This window comes from Peromyscus californicus, unplaced genomic scaffold, assembly GCF_007827085.1.
Source record: "Peromyscus californicus insignis strain IS unplaced genomic scaffold, ASM782708v3 Scaffold_17__1_contigs__length_78620276, whole genome shotgun sequence".
NCBI classification, from domain to species: Eukaryota; Metazoa; Chordata; class Mammalia; order Rodentia; family Cricetidae; genus Peromyscus; species Peromyscus californicus.
Window position 1 is genome coordinate 58,292,878 of NW_026294469.1, and position 27,971 is coordinate 58,320,848.

At 40.2% G+C, this 27,971-nt stretch overlaps 1 protein-coding gene across 23 annotated transcripts in view; it reads left to right on the forward strand.

The window, feature by feature from the left end:
* Positions 1 to 27,971, forward strand: part of Tcf4 (transcription factor 4) — a 347,519-nt gene that overhangs the window by 275,015 nt on the left and 44,533 nt on the right. For 14 of the 23 annotated variants that reach the window (XM_052742440.1, XM_052742441.1, XM_052742439.1 and 11 more), the window contains 3 exons: positions 17,092 to 17,197; positions 20,900 to 21,057; positions 26,712 to 26,844. In XM_052742440.1, the coding sequence (XP_052598400.1) occupies positions 17,092 to 17,197; positions 20,900 to 21,057; positions 26,712 to 26,844 (397 nt within the window). The remainder of the gene's footprint in view (positions 1 to 17,091; positions 17,198 to 20,899; positions 21,058 to 26,711; positions 26,845 to 27,971) is intronic. The other 9 variants (XM_052742432.1, XM_052742436.1, XM_052742433.1 and 6 more) reach the window with 1 other exon arrangement.

Consider the following 27,971-nt stretch of genomic DNA (forward strand, 5'->3'; position numbering starts at 1 on the left):
TTAGCAAATGGAGAAATGTGTATAAAGGTATGAATGGTTTTGAATGTACGCAATCAACCACCAGTCCGTACTTGAGCCAATTGTTTTTATAAGGAGCAGAGAATGAAGGTACAGTTTATACACGGGAAACCCTGTGCTTGCTTTCATAGCAGAGAAACCTGGCTTCTGGGTCTCTTTCTGCAGACTGAGGCCTTGTCCACTGATACTGATACTGGGCTACACACTGTTTCACTTCATCCTGAAGAGCTTGATCTCCTTAGGGTCGGTTTGTGGGATTCATCTACAGCAAGTATGCACTTTCACAGCCACAAGGAAGAGATCAGTGACTTCAAGGATTCAAGAGGCAATTAGGAACACCAAAATATAGCTTGGCAACTTAGAATTATACCCAGGACTTAATACTATCTGAGTTTTGAACAAAATTTGAACCTTTGAGGAGGAATGTTGGAGATACTGATGAGCATCTTTTTTTCAGCTTTTTCACTATTTGCAAGTCATTGCTTCCTGATCCTGGGGTGGGGAGAGACAAACCTCAAAGGAAAGGCTCAACAGGCTTCCTGAACATCAAATAGCTAGGACAAAACAACATTCTGATGACTTGCATGTAAATAAATCGGAAACATATGAATAAACTTCTCTCAAAATACACATGGGTTGAAAAAGGGAGAAGTGCTGAGAAAATGTGTTTTGGGTTTTGCTGAGCCCATGACATTTGAAAAAATCGTATGAGACATTGAACAAACACAAAACATGGCTTGGCTCACCCATTCCTAATATTAGCCTCCTGGTTCAATGGCAAATCAATTTACCATATGCCCAAATATAAGCCACCTTTGGTACACTCCTCCACACTTAATTGCTTGCAGTTTAAATTTTTTTTTTCCAATTAGGAGCTCAAAAATGGCATCACATTTCAAGGAATTGAAAATCTTAGCATTTTCTCACCACGTTGGTTTACATCAGACTATTTTAGAAAACACCAGAGATCCTTTCACCTTAAGAATAGTCATGTTGAGATGGTCCTCTCTGATGGAACTGATACATAACAGAAGAAAAGCATCATTGTTAGGAAACCAGTCAGTCTGCTGGTTAAACAGAAGCCAAACCCAGTGGCAGTCAAAATGGATGAGCATGAACCGTATTGTGGTTCAACTGTACCATCCTAGAAGGTGGATGGTGTATTACCAATCTCAGATCCTAGAAGTCTCTGCTTGCTCTCTTTTACTCCTGAGCTCCGAAGAGATATGAGAAGTGGAAGCTTTTGTTCTCTCACACTGCACTCAGCAGACCTAACATTAGGGATTCTAAATCCTGGGACAATTGCAGGATCTTCAGAGCCTTTGGATCCTCTCTCCTTGATATTGTGTTCTTCAGCATCTGGCTTTAAGTACAGGAGCGGAACACAGGGAATTTAGGGAACAAAAATAGCCAGAGCTTCAGGCTTCTTCCACCAACTGTAAGTCTCTGACATGCACTTGGCTGAAATCCTGTGTCTGCTCTCTGGACTAGCTTTCTCACTTGAGATTATCAGTTTGGAGTTAGAAGGAGGCAGTAGATTTCTTCTTTCCTATTTAGGGACAACTTATTTTGGTTGCTTTAAAAAACACTTTAACGTATCTTTCCTAAGTTCTGTATTCTGGGGGTGTCTAGAAGCTCTGCAGGACAGCTAAGCAGTCCCACAGATATTCATTTCGTGTCAAGTATGAACAAGTGTTAGATTTAACTGAACGAGCGGGACAGAAGAAAGTCAGTAGACATCTTTAGTGTGCTCTGATAATGCTGATCAGGAAACTCAGGCTTCAGGAGGACAATAGATATATGCAGGCACCTTTCCCACATTTGTTGGAATGGAAATCAAGTGGGAATCAAGGCGGCAAAATGCAGGAACACGAACTGGAAGATAACCACCCGGCATTGTGTTTACTAGGAAGCAAAACGGAGTGATGGAAGAAGAATGATATGACCCGTGGCATGAAATATATTGGGGTACAACAGGGACCCCCAGCAAAGTCCAACATGTTGGTCCAGACCAACCAGATGGGGGTGAGGGATCTCTGAAAGCATTGAAGGGGAAAGGGAAAGCTATATTAGGGGGTGCATGTGACTAAGCGTTCTGTTCTTTGCTGTCTTCTTATCAGTGAATCCTGACTCTTGAGTTCTTATCATGTGGCAGACACCCTCAAAGGGATGGATCGCTTCCCTAGCTTATGGCTCTGGTTTAGTTTCAGATTGGAGTGGAACAGGTGGATTAAAGTGATCGATCAACTTGTGATTTGTCTAGCTTCGTGCAATCTTATTTTGAGAATGTGGGCTATGAACCTGCGTTCCACATACCACAAATACAGCAAGTCAGAGTCATAGACCCTACACTGGTGAAAGCCTGGAGAGACTTTCCACATCAGTTTGGGGCAACTGTGCAATGGCAACCTAATTTCTTTTCCAGCTGTGTTACCTCTGTCTGATATCTTCTCCCTTGTGGAAGGACAGATGTTCTGACCTATGATCCCCTAAAAATCCCATTCATGAATCTGAAGACAGGTTTTTTTTTTTTTCTGAGTGAGACATGAAAGATTCTGGGAAGGCCCTTCAAAGTTGATAATCGGAGGGATAAACCTTGCCAGGGGAGAAGGCTTGCTTACTTTCTCTTCCTTTGCTTTTTTTCTTCATTTATTTGATACATTGTATTGGCTCTCTACTCTAGGAAAAACTTTGCTCTGATCATACTTTGAAATGCAGCCTCTGAAAGGACCCTAAAGGGCCATTGTATTCTATGGGAGATAAGACGTGCAAAATTCACAAAAGATAAACATTTCTAACAGTAAAGAGCTAGCAAATCTTGGAAGCTGAAATCTTCCATTAACATTATTGAAATGGACTTTGTCAGAAGGTTGCTTGGTCCATATCATTCCTGACATCATACATAAATATCCATTACTCCTTGGACTTGTCAGAGAAAAGAGATGAGTAAGTTGCCTACATATCAGTAAGTTTTCTATTTAAGAAAACTGTCAAAATTATTTTCAGTGGCCTCAGCCTCTGGGCAAGCTCTGCAAACAAGATACCTGAGATCTGACCTTGTCATAGTATAGTCCCATTTTCCAGTGAATGTCATGTGACAGACAGAGTAGATGACCTGCCTGTGGTCAATTCATTAGTGATGGAGCCAAACTTGGAAAGGTGGTCTCCTGCTTACAGTGACCAATCCTCATAGCTAATGGACTGACTTAAGACCTGTAGTTGAGACAACTACATGCGCATTTCTGTAGAAGGGGAGAGTATTCATCCTGCTGACAAAGACTGTGAGTGCTTTGGGCAGGAGGGCAGTTTGCATTTCATTGGAAAGGGAGCCTCTTGTTCCTAGTGCTAGCTACATTAGTTACCTAATTGTCTGTCTAGAAAAATGACAGCAAAGCTGAGCACTTTAGAACTATGGTCCACAATCTGTCTTCCTACACCCGAGTCTTCTCTACACATGAGTCTGAAGTAATTTCTTTTCTTAGAGACAGCAAGTGAATTAAGACCTGGTATGCGTTATTTTAGTTTAGATTAGTTTTGTTGATTGATTTTTAGTTAGATAAAATTAGCTGGTATGAAGTGAACAATTCCGGCCTCTTTAGGATATTCAGGATGCTGAACTATCGTGGCACCTGACAAGTTTCCAAACACTTTCATGATCCCAAAGGAACATCCCACCCACTCTATAGCTATTTTCTATCCATCTGCCCATATTTTATATGCTTTTGACTTTAATGTTATCTTATACACAGACACGCATACATATCGTATATACAATATATGCACATCAATTTCTTTTTATTTATCTGTCTGTCTATTGATTAGGAAGTTCCAGACAGAAGACCTAATCTTTGCTAATTATGTGAACAAAGATTAGACTTTTTAAACTGTTCCCCTTTTATCCATATTAAGAAATCATCTGGATTTGACATTACTATTTTGAAAATCCAAGATTATTAAACAAAATAAGATGCCTATTAAAAGTTACATTTCTTAGACATCAAAGGAGCATATTTACTATAATTGTATTGTTAAAGAAATTATTATTGTTTACATTTATTTACACTGATCTTATTCCAGAATATTATTAAAATAGCTGGTAGTAAACCTTTGAACTATTTATCTCCAAAATTAAGAAAAATTTTATCATATGAAAAAATGCCTGGAATTTCACTACTAAAGAAAGCCAACTTAATTATGTTTTGAATATGCCTGAAGACACAAACTAATTATTGTTGACTACTTATTTTTCTATTGCATGGTCTCTTGTCAGAAATACTAGGCTCTTCTTAATCCCTCAGTTCCTTTAAGAAGTTTTAAAATAACTTTGTCATTATTAAATCGTTTCCCCATATTTCTTTTGTACACACAGAAACTTCTAGCCTTGTGCTGGCTAGAGGCTCTGCTCTGAGTTAAGTTGGGGAACTCTGGCTGGTTGATTTTACCTAAAGTTTTTCCTGAACATGGGGGAGAGGTGGGCACTGAAATAGGTAACAGAGAGGAAGCTGATTGGACATGTTGACAATTTGCATACCATTTCTTTTTTTCATTTCAATCTGTGCCCACAGAGTCCTGCATTTGGTAATTATTTCATGCCTTTGTTTTCCATTGAAAGTAGTTAAGGCCATATGTTTTAACAGAAAAGAGATAATTCCTACATTTTTTTTTCAGCTCAGTGAAAGGGGAGATGGGGTAATAATTTTGCAGTGTACCATGGCTGTTCAGAACTCCAGCAGATTGGAGACTCGGTGTTCATGACAACTCTCTTGGTACACAGGAGAGAAAAGCATCTGTTTGAAGCACCAGTGCTAAATTTGGTGTTTCAAAGCACAGCATTGAGTTTGTTGGTAATTCCACTTGCCGTTAGTAAACATCATTTACTAATATGAAAGTTGACCTTCAGGCAGCTTAGACTATTGGTAATTTGTAAGGCTGTCAGAATTAAGGGCTGTCACTTCTGACCTGGAGTTTGGACTGAAAAGACATAGGATATAGCCCGATTCCTAGCCTCATTCAGTTGTATGACAACAGAGACGTTTAGATGTTTAACCTTTCTCTTGTCTGGTATTTTCCAATGATACAATATGAATAGGATAGTCGACCACTTAGACAATTGGTCTCAGAATGATTGTGAAAAATGGTAACTCTTTATAGTTTAAACCTTGAACGATGGATCAGTCATAGAATTTTACCAAATTTCCTTTTATGCAATTAGGTTAAATGTCAAATCATGTGTCTGTACAACTCCACAGCCTGTGGTCACGGTGCCTCTGCATGGTCTTATCTTCTCAATTTCCCTTGGAGCCCAAGTCTAACTGACATCTTTATTTCATGGGTCACTACTTCTGAAATTGTGATCCTCTGTTTGTGTTTAAAACAACTTTCTTAATGCCTCCTCTCACTTCCTGACAAGAATTGGCTATCTGGAAATGGTGGCTATTTGTATTTACAACATGCAGGTACAACAGCTGAAGACATTTGGGTTTAGAGAGGTAGAAACAACTCCTTTAGGGTTTCACAAGGTCAAATTATAAAATCATTAGCATTTTCTTTTCTACCTCCTCCCCTGGCTACCCTGTGGGTGCATCTTCCCTTCAGCACTTTCCTCTAGTCCTTTCTAAGGAACCATTGCATTACTCCAAAGATGGGATATGATGGAAGATGTACTGAACAATAGACTTGTGGCCAGGAACTATTTCCAGGGCTTCAGACTTTTATTCTTCATAGTCATATGCCTTGACCTAGGTCTTCAGCAGTGGAATGGATTTATTTACCTAACGATGCCTACACGTGAGCTGTTCGCTTTTAAAAGTTATACCACAACAGTGAATGTCCATGCTTCTGGTAGGAGCCTAGGTACTCAGGTTCAAAAGGAAGAAGTAGAGAAGGGTGCTTTCAGAATCATGATGTGTAGACTATTATGGTGATTCCTCCACTTTCTAAAGAAAGCCCAACAATAAATAAAATGGGAAGTGGAATCATTAAGATCTATTCTGGTGGAACCAAGGAATGCCTATCTTTCCCTATGTTGTTATAATATTCTCACCCTGATATGTATCTTATATGTAACATTTTATTGATGCTTCCTTCAGTGCATTTAGTGAGATTTGAACCTCTGTGGTAGACAGTATATACTCACACATGTGCCCAAACATATCTACCTTTTTAAAAATAATACTGCTCTTAACCCTGTTATTTCTGTGACCAGGTAGACCGATAGCCTTAGAAGGACTTCTTGCCGGCCACTACAGTGTAGGATAAACAGTAATAATCAACACTGGAGTTAGAGTTCATTTCTATTATTATTGTAGAGTCATAGAAATTGCTTTCCTGAAGATTTGCATCCCTTATTTAACTGAGAAAACAGTATCTCTAGAGGTCATAGAGCTATTTATTGGCAGATACAACACCCACTATTTTGATGTTTCAACACCTGCTAATTGAACAGTTCTTGTCATCATAAAAATAGCATTTGGCTGCTGCAGGTGAAGAAAGCATTGAGATAGGAGATGATCTGTCATACATACCTGAAGATCAGGAATTTGTTGTGATTAGTGTAAATAAAGATATAACCTATAGTAGAATTTATAGCTATTGAAGATTTAAAATAAACAGAGTGATGGAAAGTAGTTATGATCATACAAAAGGTTCTTCTTAACATTATCTCTACTTTTCTGATGAATGTTCAATAATAAAAAGTTGGGTAATGACTTAGTTAGATGTTGAGAACATATTAAAGAGTTGTGATGTACGTAGCATCCACACTGTTTTCTCTGTGCCAATCCTGAGCCTGTGATGAAGCCAACTCCTGTAGGAAGGAGTGACATAAGGAACAGAACCAGGAAGAAGTCAGATTTCAACTGGTCTTGGTTTGGGGCAAGTCAGTGTTTCAAGAGACCTTTAGCAAGGCATAACTTGATTAGTCTAAGATGCTTGAAGTTCAGGCCAAGGTGCTGAGGATGTTGGCAGCGGACATTTTTGTGATGTACCAAGTTGGATGCAATGGCAAACACACAGTCTGCTCAGTTAGTGCCAAATGCAAGAGAACTGCAGTTGTGAAAAGAAAATGAAGTATTGGAGCTAGAGGCTAGTGCACACAGACAAGGCTGTATCCATACTGTATTTCAGTACAGAGGTGATAAGGTTTTATCTTATTGTCCTTGTATTTAGTCCTGGGTTATTTTCATCAGTGAATCCCATGGAACTCTTAGCAGATGAGTTTGTATCTCTGTGTCTCCAGAACCATCAAACAACTCTGTATGTACACCTGCTGTTCCTTTGTGCAAACTCACTCTGAAAATCATGTTTCTTGTGGCAGCCCATGAGCTCCACAGCATAAAAGCCTCCTGTGTCCTCTTTGGGCAAAATGGCTGTCTTACTGCTGGAGTCATGGTTACTAAATGATCAAGCCAGATTTCTGCAAAGCTTTTGGTATGAGCCCATCACAGTCACCTTGGACTATGCATAACCATCCAGACTTACCATTACAGTAGTTAAAAGGTCAAGTCTGAAATGGGACTACACGGTTCTGAATTTCAAATTTGCCACTTAATTAGCTGTATGAAGTTGAACTCTTTAGTTACGTAAACTCTCTGTGCCTCAGGGTCTTTATCTGTGAACTGGGATGGGAATAAAGCAATGGACTAAGGGAAAGGAAAAAAATATATATGCATAATTGGACTGGAGTCATGCCTGGGCTATCCAGAGTAACATAATAGCAGTGTCTATTAGCATCATGGCCTTGGCAGTCATGGCAAACTTGCATCCTCATAGGCCTTGGAAATGGGTCTCTTTGCAGTTATGGAAAGTTGTGTCAAGTTGGGACACCGTTATTAATTGCTTTCCTTTATTTCTCTTTGATAACCCTGTGCCTGTCTTACGGTGGGGTCGATGTGAGATTTCAATAGTACAGTATATGTAAAGAGCCCAGAATCTCAAATGTGTATGTGACATCATAACAGAGGGAATCGATTTAGTCTCTGCTGGCCATTTTACTGCCTCAGAGTTTCAGCAACACCACTTAGAAAATGCCTCCTGAAAGCACTGGCCATTGTAAACATCTAAGGTGCAATGTGGCTGTGCTGTTAGCACTCTGTCTTCAGTGTGCTGCTTTATTGAGGAAAGCAGGAGTTTTATTAGTGTCTATGTTCCCTTTCTCACATAAATCTCTACAAAGGCTATACCCAACTCATTCTACATTAGAGTTTGGAAAGTGATTCACAGACTTTGGGCAAGATTCAGCAGTTATCCATGGGAGAGAAAATGGAAGCAATAGCCTTGCCTTAATCTTTGGAGAGACAAAATGACAAGACAGAGATGCGGGGCCATAACATATACCAGGTTCTCTGCAGCTCTTGGTGGGCATTGGGAGTGGAAGGCATGTACGTTAGCATCGATGTGACTGTCACCTGTGTGGTCACAGAGATCCTAGCAGGCTAGGTTAGGTAGCTAGGAAAGGAGGACGCTGGTGGCCAGCTGCCCACCTGCAATCTGAGCCTTGCTTAGGTTCCCCCTCTCTCTCCTCCTGCTTTCTGCATCCTCTTGATATTTTCGACTTGTCATTTGATTAATAAAGACACAAGCAAGGAGGGGATGGAACTGCTTACAGTTCTCCTGCTTCTTAACAGAAAAATGGAAATTTGCTTGGTGAGGAAAAAAAAATCTGCTGGTTAAAATGAACTTAAAGGATTTAGCTTCAGGTTTCATTACTCATGAATGGATAATCAAGAGTCTACTCCTCTTCGGAAGGGGAAATTGATATGTGGTGTTTATGGCAGGGTGTGTGGATTGTGTTTGTGGGAATTTATTCTAAATATATTACAAGTTCATAGAATTTCCTTGGGAAAATATATATAGATTGTCTTTCTCATATTTTTTTGTGATGTAACTTGGTAGAATGGAAAGAGAATATCGTTCTGTTAGTAGCAATAAAATATAGATGTCTCACATATAATTGGTGAATTTTACATATGTTTGGGAAGTCTTAAAATATTCTCCTGTGACCTACCCACCCCCCACCTGAGCCCCAAAATGGCAATAAAATATTGTTTGAGAAATAAAATCTTCATTGTGAATTGGTATAGAACACTTACAACTACTTGATTAATTCCTTTGAAAATTTCAAGGGCTTTAGTTAGAAATAAAATCTTCACAAATTCATCATCTAGTACCTGTGGATGCTTTTCCATTTATTTTTGGTTGTGAACCTAGCCTTTAACGGCTGAGCCATCTCTCCAGCCTGCTTTTCCATTTATAAGAAGTACATCTCTGTGTGTCAGTAGAGACTTGTAGACATCATTGTTTGCACCTCCAAACATACAACTACTTCTGCAAACATTGTGTAGTATGGTCCTTAACCGTCACTTGGATGTGAAGGAAGAGGCCTCCTATCTTCATAATTCAGTATTCTTTGACTTTGCAGTATAGATTGAGATTGTATCAGTTGGAGAGGCGTAATTCCTGGAGCTTGCTCTTGTCTTGAGTTTTGAGCTCTTGCGTGTCTCTGAGCGTGATTAACTGCCTTTCCATTTTAGGGTATGTGGCTGGACTGTTATTTGAACCTCTAACTTTCCTTACCATTTTGCTGGCCATTTCAAGTCTTTAAATCTGTAAGTTAGAATAGACTTTGGAAGAGGATGCTGAGGACTGAAGAGTTGGCTCACTGTGTACACACCTGGGCAAATCCTCTAACTTCTGCTCATTTTGCAAAATGAGGTTGAATTCATTTGAGCTTTGAAAGCATGAAGCCAGGAAGCGCAGCAGATGATGGCAGGTGTAGAGGTCACGTGACAAGAAAAGGGGAGCCTCTAAAGAACTCATCTAAAAAGATAATCTTAAGAAAGTCAAGATGATAAAAGCAGAGAATATTGGATAAGGGGATCTAGTCATTGATAGCATGAAAACCAACCAGAAAAATGAAGGAGTCTTTTACTGTTAAAAAACAAAAATAAGGGGACAGTACCATGTCTAACTCCAATTCCTTTGTTAGAACCAGTAGTGACCAAAAGTGAGCTTGCGGCTCATGAGCTTCATTTCCAGCACAGACAGAGATCGGGCCTCGAAGCTGCTCTTCCATGATGTATATTACCTGGCACAATTTGCAGTCAATTTAGCAGATGGCTAGTAAAGACAAAAAAAGTCTCGGGTATGTAATGGTACATAGAACTTTAAAAATAAAAAGACAGTAGATGCAGTGCCTTGCTGTCCCTTCAGATGGATTGGTTGTATATCAGTTGTATGTGCTGTACTGGGAATACCTAGAGTTCGCCTCTCCCACCATCTCAGGAAAACAAACCCTGCTTTCTGGGGAAAAATGAGTCACAACTAAGCTGCTGTTGCTGAGGTAAATCTCCTTGCAGTGGATGGCAACATACCCAGCCGCTCCTGACAGACGGTCTTGCCTCTCTCTATCCTCGCACTGTCTGACAGGATGTTTTAGGTATAGACAATTCTGTGCTGATTCTGGCCAGTATGGTAACCAATGGCTGCCTGTGGCTGTTGAGCATCTGAAACATGGCCAGCATGACTGACAACTGAAAAGTGTTTCATTTTCATTAAGTTCAGTTGAAATAACCTTAGGTTACTAGTGACAACCAAATTAGGCAGCACTTTTCGAGATACATTGTTGGAAGGCAATGAGTAAGCTTCTGACAGAGTGTAAATTTTGTCCATTTATGACGTGCCTGTGATTGATTAGGGATTAGGATTATGATTGGCGAGATATCACTCATCATCATGGTAAGAATCGCCCCGTTTGACAAACAAGGAAACCAGGGCCCCAAGAGATAGATTGCTTTGTCATATCTTCACAATGAATTGTAAGAGTGGAAATTTGGACCCTCTGAGTCCAGTTCAGAGCTGAGTAATTCCAGAACCTGCCAAGCCTATGCATATCTAGTCTGGAGGCTGCTTCTTCAAGGACATCTTCCTCTTCCTTAAGTATGGGTCAGCTGACAATTTCACTTTAACTCAGTCACATAGAACCTAACATAGCATGTCTCATTCTCGTGAATGTACGCACAGTCCTGCCTGTGCGCTGTTCTTTCTTCTAGCTGAGACCCAGGTCCTTGAAAGAAAGAGTGTAGGAAATGAGAGTCTACCTTGTTGCTGAGTGATGAGTTGGTCAGCTAGGAGGCTTCAAAGGCCATGTGGAGGCCAACAGACCCCAGAGCACATGCTAAACTCTTGTAAGTGTTTGACTGTCACAGTTGAGAACGTGTGGAAAATCTTTCAAGGTCTGAGCCTTGTCTAAGCGAGTATAGGCAGCACTCTGGCATCTGTGGCACTATTTTAATATGGTATTTTTCTGTTCATTATGGATTGTATAGTCGTTCTCTGTAAGGATCTGAAATCATCATGCTGTTTCCATTACTGCCTCATGCAGTTTCAGCTTTTACAATTCTCTTTGGAAATTCATATTCACATTGTACTTGCAGAATCACCAAAGAGTGGTAAGATTAAGGGACAGTGAAGACCTTCTGTACAATATAGTGAACGCCGACTATTATTGTACATGGTCTGAAGCTGTTTCTCGCTGGTCTTCTGAGCTATAGTTTCCTTGGTAGGGAGCACATTACTTGTCATGTGCATGGTTTCACTATAAGGATGCCTTACAATATGCAAAGCAAACTGATATAGAGGAAAAAAAGATTCCCACCAGACTCTCTGTAAACTATCACAAAAGTAAAGCTCGTGTCGATAGTTAAGAATGTCTTGTTGGCCAGGTGGTGGTGGCACACACCTTTAATCCCAGCACCGGGAGGCAGAGGCAGGCGGATGGATCTCTGTGAGTTCGAGGCCAGCCTGGTCTACAGAGCGAGATCCAGAACAGGCACCAAAACTACACAAAGAAACCTTGTCTCAAGGGGGGTGGGGGAGGGATGAATGTCTTGTCCTATACAGAGACAACAAAAATGGACTCATTGGGTTGTGTTTACATATTCATGTGTACATGTACATGTATATGTATGTGGCAATAATGAAGAAAGTCTATCAGTTTGAGGATGGGGCGTGGGAGGGACTAGAGGGAAGCAAGGGAAAGAGGAAAATGATGTCATTCTATTATTATTTAAAATATAAAAATCAATGAGATGTAAAAAATAAAGACTGTCTCATCTTTAAGAAGGAAGAATTGGGGGCCGGAGAGATGGCTCAGCAGTTAAGAGGACTGGCTGCTCTTTCAGAAGACCCAGGTTCAATTCCCAGCACCCACATGGCAGCTCACAACTGTCTGTAGCTCTAGTTCCAGGAGATCTAATACTCTCACACAGATACACATACATGCAGGCCAAATACGAAGGCACAGATAATAAAAATAAATCATTAAAAGTTTTTTTTTAAAGGGAAGGAAGAAGCATTTTTAATATAATATAGACTTTGATGAGCAGTTCCACTCTCTTTGCCTTATTGTTGCTTAGATTTTGAATGGGGAAAGGCAAACTTCTAAATTACATTTGTATGCTTAATAAAAATAGCGACAACAAAAGCTGAACGCAAGTGCTCGATTTTTTTTTTTTTTGCATGTACACTGTGTGTCAGGATCCATTCTAGTTACTTTACACACAAAGTACCATTTACTTCTCACAAGTCAGCATAGTAGGTCTTCTTGCTCCCATTCTACAGAGAGGAATCTGGAGGCCAGAGAGGTTGAAAGTGGAATAATGGAACCCACGGTCAGACTCAGGCTCATCTGGACCAGTACATTTCACCTCTCTACCCTTCTCCAGCTTTAGAATTGAAGGGTGTTGTTGATAGGACCATCTTATCTCATCATTATGCAAGGGTTAGAAGAATTACATTGTGAACTTCTACCACAAAAACTGTTCCACAGAGGTCCTGAACAATATAACCTTCGTTACGTTTAAATCTTCCCTAAATGGCATCCGTAGGCCAAGAGAGGGAAGGGTAGGGAACACACTCCCTCCACTTGGTTTGTGGGTAGGTATTCCTTTTTGATCCTTTTTTATAATGGGCAGAAGAACTTACATCATTTTCTTGGTGGCGAGAAAAGATCCCTGGGCGCAGCTAAGGGGCCTACTGGAATTCTCCAATTACAAAAGAAGTTCCTTTTTGGGTTTTTGAGACAGGGTTTCTCTGTGTAGCCCTGACTGTCCTGGAACTCACTCTGTAGACCAGGCTGGCCTTGAACTCAGAGATCCAACTGCCTCTGCCTCTCAAGTGCTGGGATTAAAGGCATGTGCCCCCACCACCTGGCTACAATAGAAATTCTATCAGTAAAATGAAACCATTTTTATACTTCCATCAATCTGTGGTTTAGTGTTATCTAGACATCTTTGTTAAGCTTCCGGGCTCTATGATTTTACTTTAACTTCAGGATTATGAGAGAGAAGATGGTGGTGCCAACCTTTGATGCGAACTATATTATACTATTAATTTTCTATGAGGCTTCTGCTCAACAAATGATTTGAGTAAAAGGGTGATGGCCTGTCACCTCCAGCCAACATTCCCCAATTCCACCTTGGCAATATTTTACACTTCCTTCCATACTCTTGTGGGGATGGTCAGAGTCCAGTATCCATCTTGATCTAAGTTATCTTTCTGGGGGAGTATGAGCTTTGGTTTTCACGATGTTTTCCTTTGCTTCTTATGGGGGGGGGGGGTCACTTAAATACATTGCAGTAATTTTGGAGTTTTCCTTTCAAATTGGGCTGATTTTTTTTTAGACTGAATTTCTGGTATTTCTTGTTTAAAAAAGTTCCAGTTAGGTAAGTAATCTTTCTATAGACCTAGAAAAAAAATAATAAGAAGGCAAATATATGAGACCTTATTGGAATTAATGTCATTATAAAACAACTTGTGGAAAATGCCACATAGGCTGCTTAGAACTGAGCAGCTGACACAATAATCAGGTGAAGTAGAAAGAGTACAGCAGCCCACTGGCTGTCATCGTCATTAAAATCTGAAACATTAGAGGTAGCGTGGACATTGCTATTGCTATTCTGTAAATGTCCTCTCACACGGTCACTACCATTGTAAATGACAGTGTCTATCAAATGATGTAAAATAAAGAGAAGTAACCAACGGTGTAGCTCTAACAAGTTCCACATATTGAGATAGTTCCTTGAACTTCCACTTTGAATTTCCTGGAGGTTGAAACTCACATTTCAGCATGTGGTTGAGCTGTAGATGTTTCCCTGGGATGTCCCAGGCCTGAGGTTTCATCTCCAGCACCACTGTGCGTCAGCTGTAAGTAAATCAATAAAATGTGGGAAGTTGAAACCAATAAATTTATTGGTCTCTTCAGCTTTTCAAAAACATATCTATGCAGTATTCACAACACACACACAAAAATAAAGACTGTCTGCCTTCAAGTGACATTTGAGGTGAGAAAAATGCAGTATCTAAAGGGAAAATGAATGGCGTCTAAGTTGCTATATAAACAACTTCATGTTTTAGAAGATACACAGAATTTACCTTTTTAAAAAAACATTAAAATGTGCTCTGTTTCTGGTTAACAGAAATTTTCTTCTTGTATTAAGAATCTCCACTTGATGTGGTGGCGAACGCCTTGAATCTCAGCACTTAGGAGGCAGAGGCATGCAGATATCTGTGTGTTCAAGGCTAGCCTGGTTTACATACTGAATCCCAGTACAGCCAGGGCTACATACTAGAGAAACACTGTCTCAAAAATCGAAAACAAACAAACCAACAAAATCTCCAATTGGCTACAGCACCAGGAAATCAGAAATTACTTATTATAGTGTATGCTACAATCTTTTCATCTTGTAACTGTTCTTTCACAAGCAGGTAGTATTCATGAATTTGCCTAAACAATCTTACCCTTAGGTATTTTAATTTATTCATAATTCAGAGTCAAAGCAGCTTTCTTATATATAACTATAATGAATGAAAAAATTTCTTACCTTTCTCAAAGGTCTGAAATAATTTCACCAAAATTGAAAGAGAGGGAGGGAGGGAGGGAGGGAGAGAGAGAGAGAGAGAGAGAGAGAGAGAGAGAGAGAGAGAGAGAGAAACAAACCACGTTAATATGATCAAATAGTATTGACATTCTACTGTTCATGTTTAAGCATAATAGTGGTAGAGTAGTTACTAAAATTCAGATATAAGTTATCTTCAAAGAGTTGATTCCTGTTGTTTTTAACACAGGTTGTAGAATAGTATGAAAATACCATTTTTTTCAGTAAACGTGTATTGATTTCTGGAATATGGAAGATAATACTGAATACAGTCAGCTTACATTGAGACTCATGGGCCAGCAGCATATCAGGCTTAGGCATGTGAACATACCACAGTCATGGTGTGTCCAGTCTGTCATTTGAACGAGGTTACTTAAAGATCACTTTGGCCTTTTCCTGGAAGGAATCTCTCTTTCACTTTTAGCCTCCTCTTGTCCACTTGCTGAATCACACAGTAGCACCCCACCTGTTTGTTGGCTCTATAGTTCCCAGAAAGGACTCAGGCTGGACCCCTGCCCTACAGTTCACTCTTTGTTTCTTAAAGACACTTCAGGAATGTTGTGGGGCTTCCAGGCGCCCCTTATTATGAACCCTGTAGAAATAGAAATCAATTACTATCCATACATTTCAGAAGTAGAGAAAATTACAAAATGAAAAACTATGAAAAATGGTACTTAAATCTCTCTGGGACTTAGGGGGAGAACACACTTGCTGTCCACAGCTTGAGTGGCTCTTTCTGGTGTGGTTTGTTTGGTTTAACATCCAGGACCTCCAGATTTTCAAGGGCGTGTGGAGCATTTATTTGATGTATGGATGCGGATACACATTTCCCACATCTGTCTCTGTGGACCTACTCTTTGTGAAATCCTAAACCTGGTATTAATCCTTAGACTTTATGAGTCATGGATGTTCTGAGAGAATTATATAATTTTTAGGGTGTTTGTTTGATATGCGTGGCAAAAATGGAGCTTTTTTTTTTTTTTTTTTTTTTTTGTAATCCCGCTGCCGCAGCCTTTTTGTTGGTGAATTTCTTCTCTCACTGTGACCTGTGAATATCAGTGTAGGCTCACTGCCAAGTTTGTGAGCCGCTGCCTGCTTCAAAATGGAGGCAGGAAGGTATCCATTTTCACCAAGAGGATGAGCCGTTCGGTCTTTCCAACCATCTGGAGAGGAACTTTTAGAGCAAAAGAAAATGGGAATTAAAAAAGAAAAAAAAAAGATTATATTTAGCAGAAAAGGCAAGGGAGAGAACCAATTAAAGTTAAACTATACCTTATGAATTTATGCTTTGCTGTGATGCTGTCCTGCTTCAAGGCAACATAAACAAGAAAACACGAGGGCTATTTTTATGAGGAACTGATTCCCCAAGTCTCATGAGGATTAGTAAACGAATGTTAAGTAAATTACGTTTTTGGCACACTTTTAAAGTTTATTGTACACACAAATATAATAAGTGCTTAAAAAAAAAAAGACAGCCCCTCTTCCTGTGTGCACACTGATTGTTGGTGGTCCTTATGTTGATCCAGGCTCTTAATGGCCTTTTTCATGCATCTCTGCAGACACTGTGTGGATGTAATAGTCCAAGATATATATATCCATATATATACTTATCACTCATTCCTGGTTCCTGTTCGTTCTCCCTCCTTCCCTCCCTCCCTCCCTCCCTCCCCCTTCTTCCTCCTTTCCTCCCCTCCCTGCCACCTCCCTCCCTCCCTCCTGCATTGCAAGTGAAATATTTAATTGAAAAGTGGAGGTTTGGTCTGTCCTTTGGGAGAGACTGTGTGCAGGACTTTCTGTGTTACCCTTAACATGCTCATGGGCCATCTGTGTTTAAAAACGAAAGGAATTTGTAGACCGGGGCTACTCCGGCCTGCAGAGTGTATTTACCCCTAGACATGGTTTGCAGTGTTCTCGCCTGGACTGGAAAATCTCATACCTGATTATTTTATGTTAACACAAATATACAGAACTTTTTTTTTTATGCTGTATTCAAAGGAGGCAGTGTTTCTAGGGTTGGATGAGGTTTAGGCTCTAACAGCGTCCAAATTTTATGTTTTGTGCCAGCCTCTCACCAAATCATGGATGTAGAGATGCTCTGATCGATGTAGAAAGCAAAGCTCATGTGGTTCTCCCTCCCCAGGTCTACGCTCCTTCAGCAAGCACTGCCGACTACAATAGGGACTCACCAGGCTATCCTTCCTCCAAACCAGCGGCGAGCACTTTCCCTAGCTCCTTCTTCATGCAAGGTAAGTTGCCTCTTGGCCTGCCAGGAAGTCCACGAGCCGTTTAGTGGTACATACAGGGCAAACAAAATGGAATGATAGACCAGAGTGGAGGGGGCTAGAGGTGTTTCCCCTCTTAGGAATTGAGTTCCTTACCTAATTAAGTAAAAGTTACCTAAAACAGTTTTTCTTTTGCATTAAAGCCCTTTGACCTGTAATGGGTTCAAATTAAATTGTTCTGCCTCACGTAAACAAATGCCTTGTTGGTCTTCCAGAATTGTTGGTCTTCAGTATCACTGCCATCTCCCAATCATGCACATGTTTAGATGTATATCAACCAGCTCAGTCTGTGTTTTGGAGATCTTGTATTTAGCCAAGAGGGAAGAGAGTCCCCTTGGGTCCAGCCATCTATAAAGTTTTCAACAACTTATTAATGTATAAGTGAGAACAAGGGTTCCATTTAAGAATAAGTGACCCATTGAAACGTGGAATGTTATACATTGAGACGTACTGATTGATTTAAGGTAAAAGAAAATGTTGAAGGGGGTACGAAGAGTACATGACAGGGACATTTCAGCTTCATGGTGGAGGATGACTATGGATTCTTTTAATTACTCACTGTATGTGCTTAAAAGACAAATGGTTATATATCCATGGAGCCTATACATTACCACTGGTCACTTAGCTCCTCCCTGCTAATTGGAAAAGACCGGGATCATCAAAATGGTACCAGCTATTTCACAAATGGTCTATTCAGAGGAAGGAGCTATGGGTTCCATCCTTGCCATATCTAGGATACTTAAAACTAAGATAGTCTTAGTCCCAAGATTCCCTGCGGTTACAGGTGAGATTTACTAAGAATTCTTGCAAATACACCACTCTAACTCCTTCTGTCTGGATGTATATATCTTACTTGAGTATACCTTGGCCCAGTGCAGAGGAATACTACTCTATGGATAGTGACGCATGAGAACAAGCACACACTTGGGGCAGTAATACCACTTGAAGAGAGCGGTCTGGGGTCTCACTGAAATTGCAAAGGGCATAGTCAAAACTACTACGATGAGGAGAGACTCATCTTTCCCTTCCATGTCAGCTCATATGAAATGCTGGTTTACATGTGAAGTTCTATAGAAAGTCTATAAAGTAGAAGGCAGTGGGTCCTGTGGGATCAGGGAGAATTTGTTCCACACATTAGTGAGCTCATGGTCTCCTGTATCTTTGTGACCCGACCTAGGTGTAACTCTCAAAGGGACAGTGGCTAATACTTTGGTACATTCTGTGCCGTGGTTCTAATTGCCTTCGGCTATGAACAGTGGGAGAAACTGCCTACAGGTGCTGCGGGCTCAAGGGCTCTTTATGTCAAAAATCAGGTCTTCATTAAGAAAATGGACAGAAGAATAAAGCCCCTCTATGTGTCTGAGAAACTGGTTGTCTTGAACTGCACACATAGCAAAGAGGCCAGGTAGATTAAAGCAGTAAGTACCTTTCCATAGCACACCCCGTAAACTATGGGGAACAGATTTGTTTTTCTGCATATGAATACTCAAAAAAAAATCTTCAGTTGACATTTATGATGAGCACAATTAATTTGCACACATCTAATTCTATTCTTTCAAAACAACATTATGCCAAGATATGGGATGTGATAAATATTAATTTACTCTGAAAAGCATAATTTATGTAAAATACATATTTTTATAAGTCTGCGTGGAGTAGAGTACGCTGTGTTAACAATCCTAAGTGTATTGCCACACCATGCATCGAGTTGTCAGAATATTTCAAGAAAACGCTTATTCAGTGATACATATTCCTAATTTATTTGTCGAATGCGCACTCCATTTAAAGTGTTAGTGGTCTTGAACTTCATATTTAAGTTTAAGGTGACGTTTACACTTCTGTATTCCACTCGAAATCTAAAGCATGTGAAATATTAACTTTGGGTTGGGAGAGATGGCTGTATGAGACGGGGACCTGAGTTTGGATCCTTAACACCCATATAGATTCCAGATGCTTCTATGCTCACTCAGCCCTAGGGAGGCAGAGATAGATGTATCCCTGCAGCTTGCTGGCCATCCAGCTAGCCAAACCAGAAAGTTCCATGTTCAACAGGAGACTTTGTTTCAAAATAATGACTTCTGGCCTCCACATGCATGAGCCCACCTGTATTTTTGCACCTGCATATATCTGCATGCATATGGACACACACACATGCACACATACCCTCCAAAAACAGTTCACTTTTTGAAGACACTGAGTTCCCATGTGGTGATCACAGAAACAATGACTTGATGATTCTGTCTCACACACATCAGTTCTTTCTGGGAAGTAAGTGCAAAATGATATGATCAGGGCTTGAATGAATATGTGGGTGTGCAGAAGGGTAATGGCGAGATTGGCATGGGCTTATTTTAAACTTATTGTTATGATCTCTTACTTTGACCTTTACTTTTTATCTTTTGGTTACAAGTCTACATTCGTCAAAATTACAAACATGAGTTTGCTTATATGGTTCTTAAAGGTAGAAATCTACCATCTCTCCCTTTGGGTTCTGCAACCAGACTGGTTCTGAAATTCTAACTTCAGAATTTAAAAGTTAAGTGGAAAAAAAAAAAAAAAAAACAACCCATAGCTTCATGAAATAAAATATCAGATAAAATTTGCCTGGTTTAAAGGGCTATAGTTACGTACATGTTACTGTGTAAATAAGCTTGTTTTCAACATGGCATAGCTGCATGCATTCAGCATTAAGCTGGTGACCTGGTATAGTCCAATACTTAATCATTTCTGTTCGGCTACTGAGAGAAGGGGGAGGCGGCTGAGTTAGCAGTGGTTCAGGCTGGTTCTTGCCCTTAGGTTTGTTTGAGAAATCAAAATGAAACAATTGCAGTCTATATAACTGCAGGGCCAGGGAGTGAAAGGAATCTTTAAGAGTGCTTCTAGTCTGCTGTTAATATGAAAGACTACCTGCACACTAAAAGAGACAATAAAATGATATCTCTGTATGATTTTCAAATTCCTTTACCTCGTATATTTATGAAATCCAAAGTCTGTCCATTTTTTCTATGTATTATAATATCTATCTTAAGACATGCATGTACTCCTCACATTGCTCCTGAAGATTTCAGAGAGCTATGTACATGTATATCAAATTCCCGAATGACCTAGGACGGAAATATCTCCCCCACTTACTGTAAGATAACCCCAACGTTAATTCTCTGTGTTGCGCACGGCACAGAGATGAAATCCAACCCTCCAAATCTGGGTGGCTCTTCTGCAACAGTCATTTCAGTGTGGTCTCTTAAAACCTGCAGCCCTGCCACCTCGGTAGTGTCTCAACTATTTCATTTTCACCTCCAAGTTTGAGAATGATTTAACTTTTTAGATGACTTTCATAAAAGTGGGGGTCAGGGGTTCCTAAGAACGGTTTCTTTCAGCATGAGTTACCTTGCTGACTTGATATAATTCCGCACAGAAACACGTTCTGTTCTTTTCCAGTTGAAGTTTTACCAAGAACGCTTGAATGTTTCTGTTTGTTTGACAATGTAAAAAGCCACTCAGGAGAAAAAAAAAAAAATAGTGATGACTCTCGTGTGAGGTAATCAGCGAAGCCACACAAAGATGAATGCACAACCAGAGATTATTTTCAAGTATACGAAGAAACCCTATTCGAAAAGGCAAGGCTGAATGCCTCAGAAAAGTCACGGTTTTCTTTGTCCTTTACAGACGGCCATCACAGCAGTGACCCTTGGAGCTCCTCCAGTGGAATGAACCAGCCTGGCTATGGAGGAATGTTGGGCAATTCCTCTCACATTCCGCAGTCTAGCAGCTACTGTAGCCTGCATCCACATGAACGTTTGGTAAGGACGGCTCACGGGGATGGGGTGAGTGAGCACCCGCCAGTTTATGAGTTTCATCTCTGTGTGTGTACGCAAGGACTCTGCAAAGAGGCAAAAAGTAGCTCGTGCCTATTATTCTACGAGTTTTATTGTTTCTGTGATCAAAGGCTCAACAGAAGCGGATCACCTCGGTAAACCTTGTAGAGCGTCTTTGTCGTTGTTCGTTTATCATATTTCGTTCTGTTTTCTTTACGGCGAGGTCAGCTTCCCGTGGTTCATAAACAACAGTGTTTTTGAGTTCCGGTCTCCAGCAGTGGCGGTGCCTTGCGTTTTTTACTGTCTGAAATTCTGGAGAATGCTCTGCTAAGGGCGGAGTGAGAAAGATTTGAGATCACAGGGATTTCCATGTCACCTTTGACCTTTTGTGACCTACTATAAGGAAATGGTTTATGTTTTCTATGTAGTCTTGTTGGGAATAGGAAACTGTGGAATTTCCACATACATTGAGTTTTAAATTTTAATTCCACACAAGTGCCACTTACGTTCTGTTTTGCTAAACAGCCCAATGAAAGCCACTGGCTTGTACAGTATTAAGTCTTTCCTTAGGAAGGTTTTTCTACTCTGCCCATGTCTTCTGCTTACACACCTTTGTGTAGATATTTCCTTGTCCTGGAAAAATCAGCCATCTGACCCTCTCGAGGCTTAAAAACTACCACAGCCAAGAATCTACTTCTGTATTAAATCTATCATTAAGTAGAAGAAAAATGTCTAGATCATGAGTTGGGTATGGGATGCAGGTCACATGAGATTCGAATTCATTGTCCATTAACGTACAAATAAAAACTAAAATTCCATAGGCTGGGAAGACGGCTTAGTAGGCAAGAGTACTTGTAAGCGTGAGAAATCCCAACACTCGTGTGAAAAGCTGGGTATACCGGTGTGGGCCTGTAACCCCAGCACTGGGGATGGAGATAGGAAAACAGGCTGATCCCAACTGCTTGCTGGCCAGCCAATCTAGTTAAAAAGGAGAGCCTTGGGCTCAGTGAGAAAACCTGTCTCAACGCAATGAGGCAAAGAGTGATAGAGAAGGACATCCAAAATCTAGTCTCCTCCTGTGCACACACGGTTGCATGTACCTGCATCCCCACATGCGTCACACACACACACACACACACACACACACACACACACACACACACACACACAGGCACACACAACTTCAAACCCCACCGATGTGAAGGAAAGTCTTTGGTTATGACTTAAGCACATCTCTTCTTCCTCTCCTTTCCTCATTCCATATTTATTACTTTTTCTCTGTCCTGATCAGGGACATTCTTTCTGGATTCCTGTGGTTCCTCCTCTCCTTTGTTCAACCTCTGTTTATGTAGAAGGGAATAGAAAGATTTATAGCCTTCTCAGATGTCCGAAAGATTCCAGATATAAAAGTTCCGATATCCTTGTAAATCCACTTTTAGTTGGTCCTAGAACTCTGGATACCACGTGGTCACTTAGCCTTCCTTTACTTTCCTGAGAAGCAGGTGGTAGTGATGGGAGTGGCCTGTTTGTTATCACTCCAATTTTAGCACATTTCAGTAAATAGCAAATCATTGAGTTTCAGATTTCCTCTTCTCCCACCCTCTACTTGGAGACATTTGAGTGACAGCTTAGAGAAATATAAACTGTAATTATAATAGAATATCTTTGGTAAGTTTTTTACTTATCCACTACCATTTCCTGCTTTCCCTAGGATTCATAATCAAAACTAGGGAAGTTATGATGGCAAATTACTGTTTGGTGTACTGTATTAAATGTTAGAATTTCAATCCTTTGAAGATTTGTCCACATGTTATTTTCCTTTCCCCTACAGTTATTTCTTTTCTTATCATATTTTATAATTTTATATTATGATATGATTTTTATCCCACTAAAGTTCACTGCATGGTGAGGGAGCCCTTAATTTATGCTCATATGCACAAAAGGTATAATTTCAAATCTGAAACCAAGTACATGTTAGAAAAAGTTTTAATGAATCAAAACAGTATCATCGTCCAGAGACAAAGATCATTTTAAAGTAGTGTCTCAGTGGGTCCCATGAGAAACTGCCTTGGTAAAGCCATGTGTCCGTCACAGAACTCAGGTTCCCATTCTTAATGTGATCAGTTAACAGATCTCAGAGAGCAAGATTTTTGTTTAAAGGGTAAATGAATAAGGTCTCTGGTAATGTATCCTAATGAGTTTTCCCACTGAGAATGAAACTATTGAATTATTACGTCTAGTTATCATTGTAATTTCAGTATTTAGCCATATGACAGTCTCTCTCTGAAGTGACTTTGAAGACTCTGACACTGATTGGGAATAATTTGAATATACAACAGCAGCCTGCATCTTTTATCTTGAAAATAGTGATGGTTCCCTACAGCTCCATTCTATAGCCTTTGGCTACCCTTGCTGACAGGGGCTAGCTTATGAGGAAGAGAGATTTCCCTGGATTATTTAGGGTATAATTTGACCACTACCATATTACCTCTAAAGGTAAAACATTTTGGAAACATCATTAGCCATGTCATAATAGACGGTGTAATTAGGAAGTTTCAGTTCCACGCATTTCACCTGCAACTGTTGAGTTGCCCATTTTAAGTCTTTAATTCCCCTTTACAGTTTCGACTTTTATAACTGAATCCCCTAGCTCAACACTGCCTGTTGCAGATACATATACAGAACCACCCTGATGAAGCTTTGGAATGGGTCTCTGTAGAAAATTGAAGTTTGGAATGACTTGCCAGAGATGGTTGAAAAAGTAAGGATAGAGTCTTCCCTGCCTGATGTGATTAACACATAGCTTTAGCATTACATAGTGCAGGGTTCTGAGGAAATCTAGAACTTTAGCATAAAGGAAGTTCCTTTGTCTTTTATTTTTGTGCATCAGTGATTTGCAGCTGGTCTTAAGGCTGCCCTCAGGAACCACTGGACAATGCTTAGAGGCATACTTGTTGTTACAGCTAGAATATAGATGCTACTGCAGTCCACAGTGGGTAGAGGCCAGAGATACTAGTAACCATACACACAGTAAAGCCCTATGGCAATGAAATATCTGTCACAAAAGGTCATGAATGCCAAGACTCTGAACCCACAAATTGGCCTATAGCATGATTTCAATTCTTAGTATATACCACCAATTCTTAGATTTTTGAATCATCAAATGAATAACCCATACATCAGTAACAAACATCACCAATGTGAATGTTTGTTAACACTTGCGTGATTAGTAGATTCTAAGGTGGGTACCGGAAGTAAAAAAAAAAATTAAAAGCATGGGCATGAAAAGCCATAACACTTAAACTAACCACATTCCCTTCATACCATTATAGCAAGAAGGATGGACAGTAATAGTTGGAGAAAGAGATCATGAAAATCTCTTAGATTTGGTCCTTGTATCCTCTAAAAGAGACATCCATCACTAATGTTCTTGGTGCTGTATTTATTTATATGAGTAATGTTAGTTTTCGAGATAGTTCTCATAGAAAAGTAATCTGGTTATAACTGCATTCATTTGTTTCAGCATCTAATTTTCTATGTGTCTCTAAAAAATAACTGATTTAGTATGGATTATATTAGTTTCCCCATAAAACTGTGGGGATTGTTTTTTCTTCATATTCTCTTCACTTAGCCTTAACTCTCTGTGTGTCATATCCTAAATTATCCTCCATTTTCCATGAACTTATAAGGATCCAAAGAGTCTCACTGATGATTTTCTTTTTTTCCCTGTCACTTCTTCTAATTATATATAATCAACTAGATATTTTGTTTGCAGTTTTGAAATCCTCTTTTTTGACTTCTGCAAAAACTCAGCAACAGTACTACTCCATACAAGTATAGTCATGCCATCTTTCTCTCTTTCATTCTTTTCCACATGGTCCTTTTTTTCTCTGTATCTTTATCATAATCCTTTCTCTATAGAACAGAACTAGTTATATCGCAACCCTTCTATGTCTGGTTTTCCAAGTCCTGTATCCTATCTAGTCTTTCTTATTATTTGTTCTGTAGAGTAGCCCTGTTCTATTATTCTTTAGAGAATGTCATATGAGCAACTTGGGAGAGTCAAGTCCCCAGTATAAATGAGTTTTAACAAGAGACCTCTCCCTTTTCGTTGACATCTTCTAAATTATCTATCTTGTTATTGTGTTGCTGGTAGACTCAGCTCTGAAATGTAGATGCGTGACCTGACGACTGTTTGGTAGTCTCTCAGATAAGTCATACTTCAGCCACTGTCCATTAATATGCACTGTCATTTTATGTTTACTGCTCAGGCACTGGCATGAGGAGGTATGAGCTCCATCCCCTCCCTTTTGGGGAATTTACAGTATTATGGGAATGGACTTGAATAGTAAGCAATGGATGGCGTATGGATGACTGTGAAATGGCATGGTGTAGAATGCAGGTCCAACTTGGTTGAACTCATAGGAGAGTCATAAGCAAAGTGACGGTCTTCTAGGAAAGGCAGAATTCCCCAAGTCAGTTGGCCAGCACCAAGAAACCACTTTTCTTCCTGTGAGCAAATGCCTGGGTTTTCTTACTTCCTGGTGTTTGCAGTACCTACTAGCTCTATTTAAAAAGTAATTTTAAAAGCGTCTCTAGTCATGAGACAATAATGATCCATTGCCCAGCCTCTATTTTTAAACTAAGTAATTAAATGCATGTGTGATAATGCTATAATAAAAATTTGTAGATTTAATTTTTCACATGCCAGGAAAATTTTTATCTTTATATATTTTTCTTTAACATATCTGTAGCACATCCAAATGCTTATGAAAATAAATTTTCATACTTCTGGGCTGTTTGTTTGTTTGTTTGTGGGGCATTAGCTTGAGGTGTCCTTGTGAATACACATGTTCCTTTAGTGATAGGTACAGACCAACTAATATGCCACCTTAAATCATTTGAACAACTGCTATAGCAATTGAATTTGAAGCCAAGCCTTAAGCCAAGTGACCCTTTAAAGATGCTCTCCCTTCATAGTCAGCTAAATAGCATATGAAGCATGCAAAGAAGGAACTCACAGCGAAATAAAGCATAGTCAAGGCTTTGGATCCCAAATCTATTCATCAAAGCCACCACCAGTGTAAGCTTTCCTACACTCAGACTTTGGAGAGATTTAGCTTTTAATTCTTTTAAAACTTTTTCATTTCCTATCTTGTTCTTGATGCTGAGATTCCTTCAGCAAGATGACCTAATGGGGAAAGAAGAAGGTTCCTATTACTTTGCCATGCAGTGGCTAGAGGCCACAGTCCAATGTCACATAAACCCTGGAGATCTGTGTGTTGTATTCACTATGTAATACAATCTTTTTCACCTGTTCAGTAGGCCCCAGAAAAGTAACAGAAATAGCATGTTTCTGAAGTGTATGAGATGATCTTTTAACCCGTGATTTGGAGATTTGGAGACTTTTATCTTTTCTTGGTGTCCTGGGTTGCTATGATATCCTCTGGCATTCATGTAACCACAGATCCACTTTGGATCTGTACGTATTTGGTTGTTTAGAAAATGAAAGCCATCAGATACAAGCAGGATGTTTTCTTGACCGCTTTGAAATTCTGAAAGTGTCTCCCTTGCGATAGGGTGAGTTTTGAGAGACGTAGGAGAACGCTAGGTCGACTGAATGTGGTGACTGAATGTAGCCTCTCTTCTGCCCCCTGCTGCAGAGCTACCCATCCCACTCCTCAGCAGACATCAACTCCAGTCTTCCGCCGATGTCCTCGTTCCATCGTAGCGGCACAAACCATTACAGCACCTCCTCCTGCACTCCTCCTGCCAACGGGACCGACAGCATCATGGGTGAGTGATGCGCACGCCAGTCCAGATGCCAGGGCTCATCACTGAGTGAACAGATGAATGTATTGAATAGCAATAATCACTGTCTTGCCCATAGCCACTTTTTCTTTGGTGACATGAAACTGAAATTTGACTTTGTTGTCCATTATGAGTCATTAAGTTAAATAAGGGTTTAAGAAGACCCAGAATCTGTTGCATCTCACATTCTCAAGCAGTGGGCAAGTAAATTGTTCTTAAGATTATTCATAGAAGACCAGTAAGATGAGGGAAAGGATGTCACTTAGCAGCAACAGTTCACCACTTTCCAGAGCCTGACTGTTATGCTAAGGTCTTACTCACGACATGTTACTGTCTTCCAAAGACTTGTTTATATGAAATTTTCAATTAAAAGTCCTTTTACTAGCTAGATGAATTTAACCTTCAGAGAATGTAGCGTTATGGAGCCCTTGAAGAGAAGTGGTACTTGTTCACATCAGAGAGATGTCTGAGTAACAGTGGACCAGAAATTATTTCCTGTGGGCTTTGTAATAAGTTTAGGTTCAGGAAGATTGTTGCTGCCAACTGCATCATCCACTCATGCCCCCGATGACTTTTGTGGTCCGTTAATGCAGGTGGATCTCTGCCAGTACTGTTTTCCCGAGGGAAGAGCTAGGCAGGGTGTTCAGCTACTCCTAAAGAGAAGACCCTGGTTGGGAAGGAGGTAGCCTCTCATCTCAGGATGAGTCTTGACAAGCTTCTCATTCTAATGCATAGCACACCTAGACACATCAGGGTCTTCATAAAACCCAAGACGTTGCTGATCACAGCCCACTCTGTTCCACTCTAAGCCACACTTGGCAGGTGCATTGGGTAGTTGTTGCTGTGACCAAATGCCTGACCCAAGCAGCTCATGAGAGGAGAGTTTCATCTGAGCTCATGGTACGAAGACACACAGTCTAGAATGACCTGCGGCCTTGTCCTTGGTGGGTAGAGCCTGCGGTGTAGATTACTGCATCTCAGTGGATCAGAAAACAGAGATGAGACCATCAACCAGGCCAGGCTGTCTCCATTGTGGTGTGCCCACAGTTGTCTGTGTCTGCCAGCCAAGCCCCGTGTCTCACAGTTTCCACAGTCTTCCAAAACAGCACCAC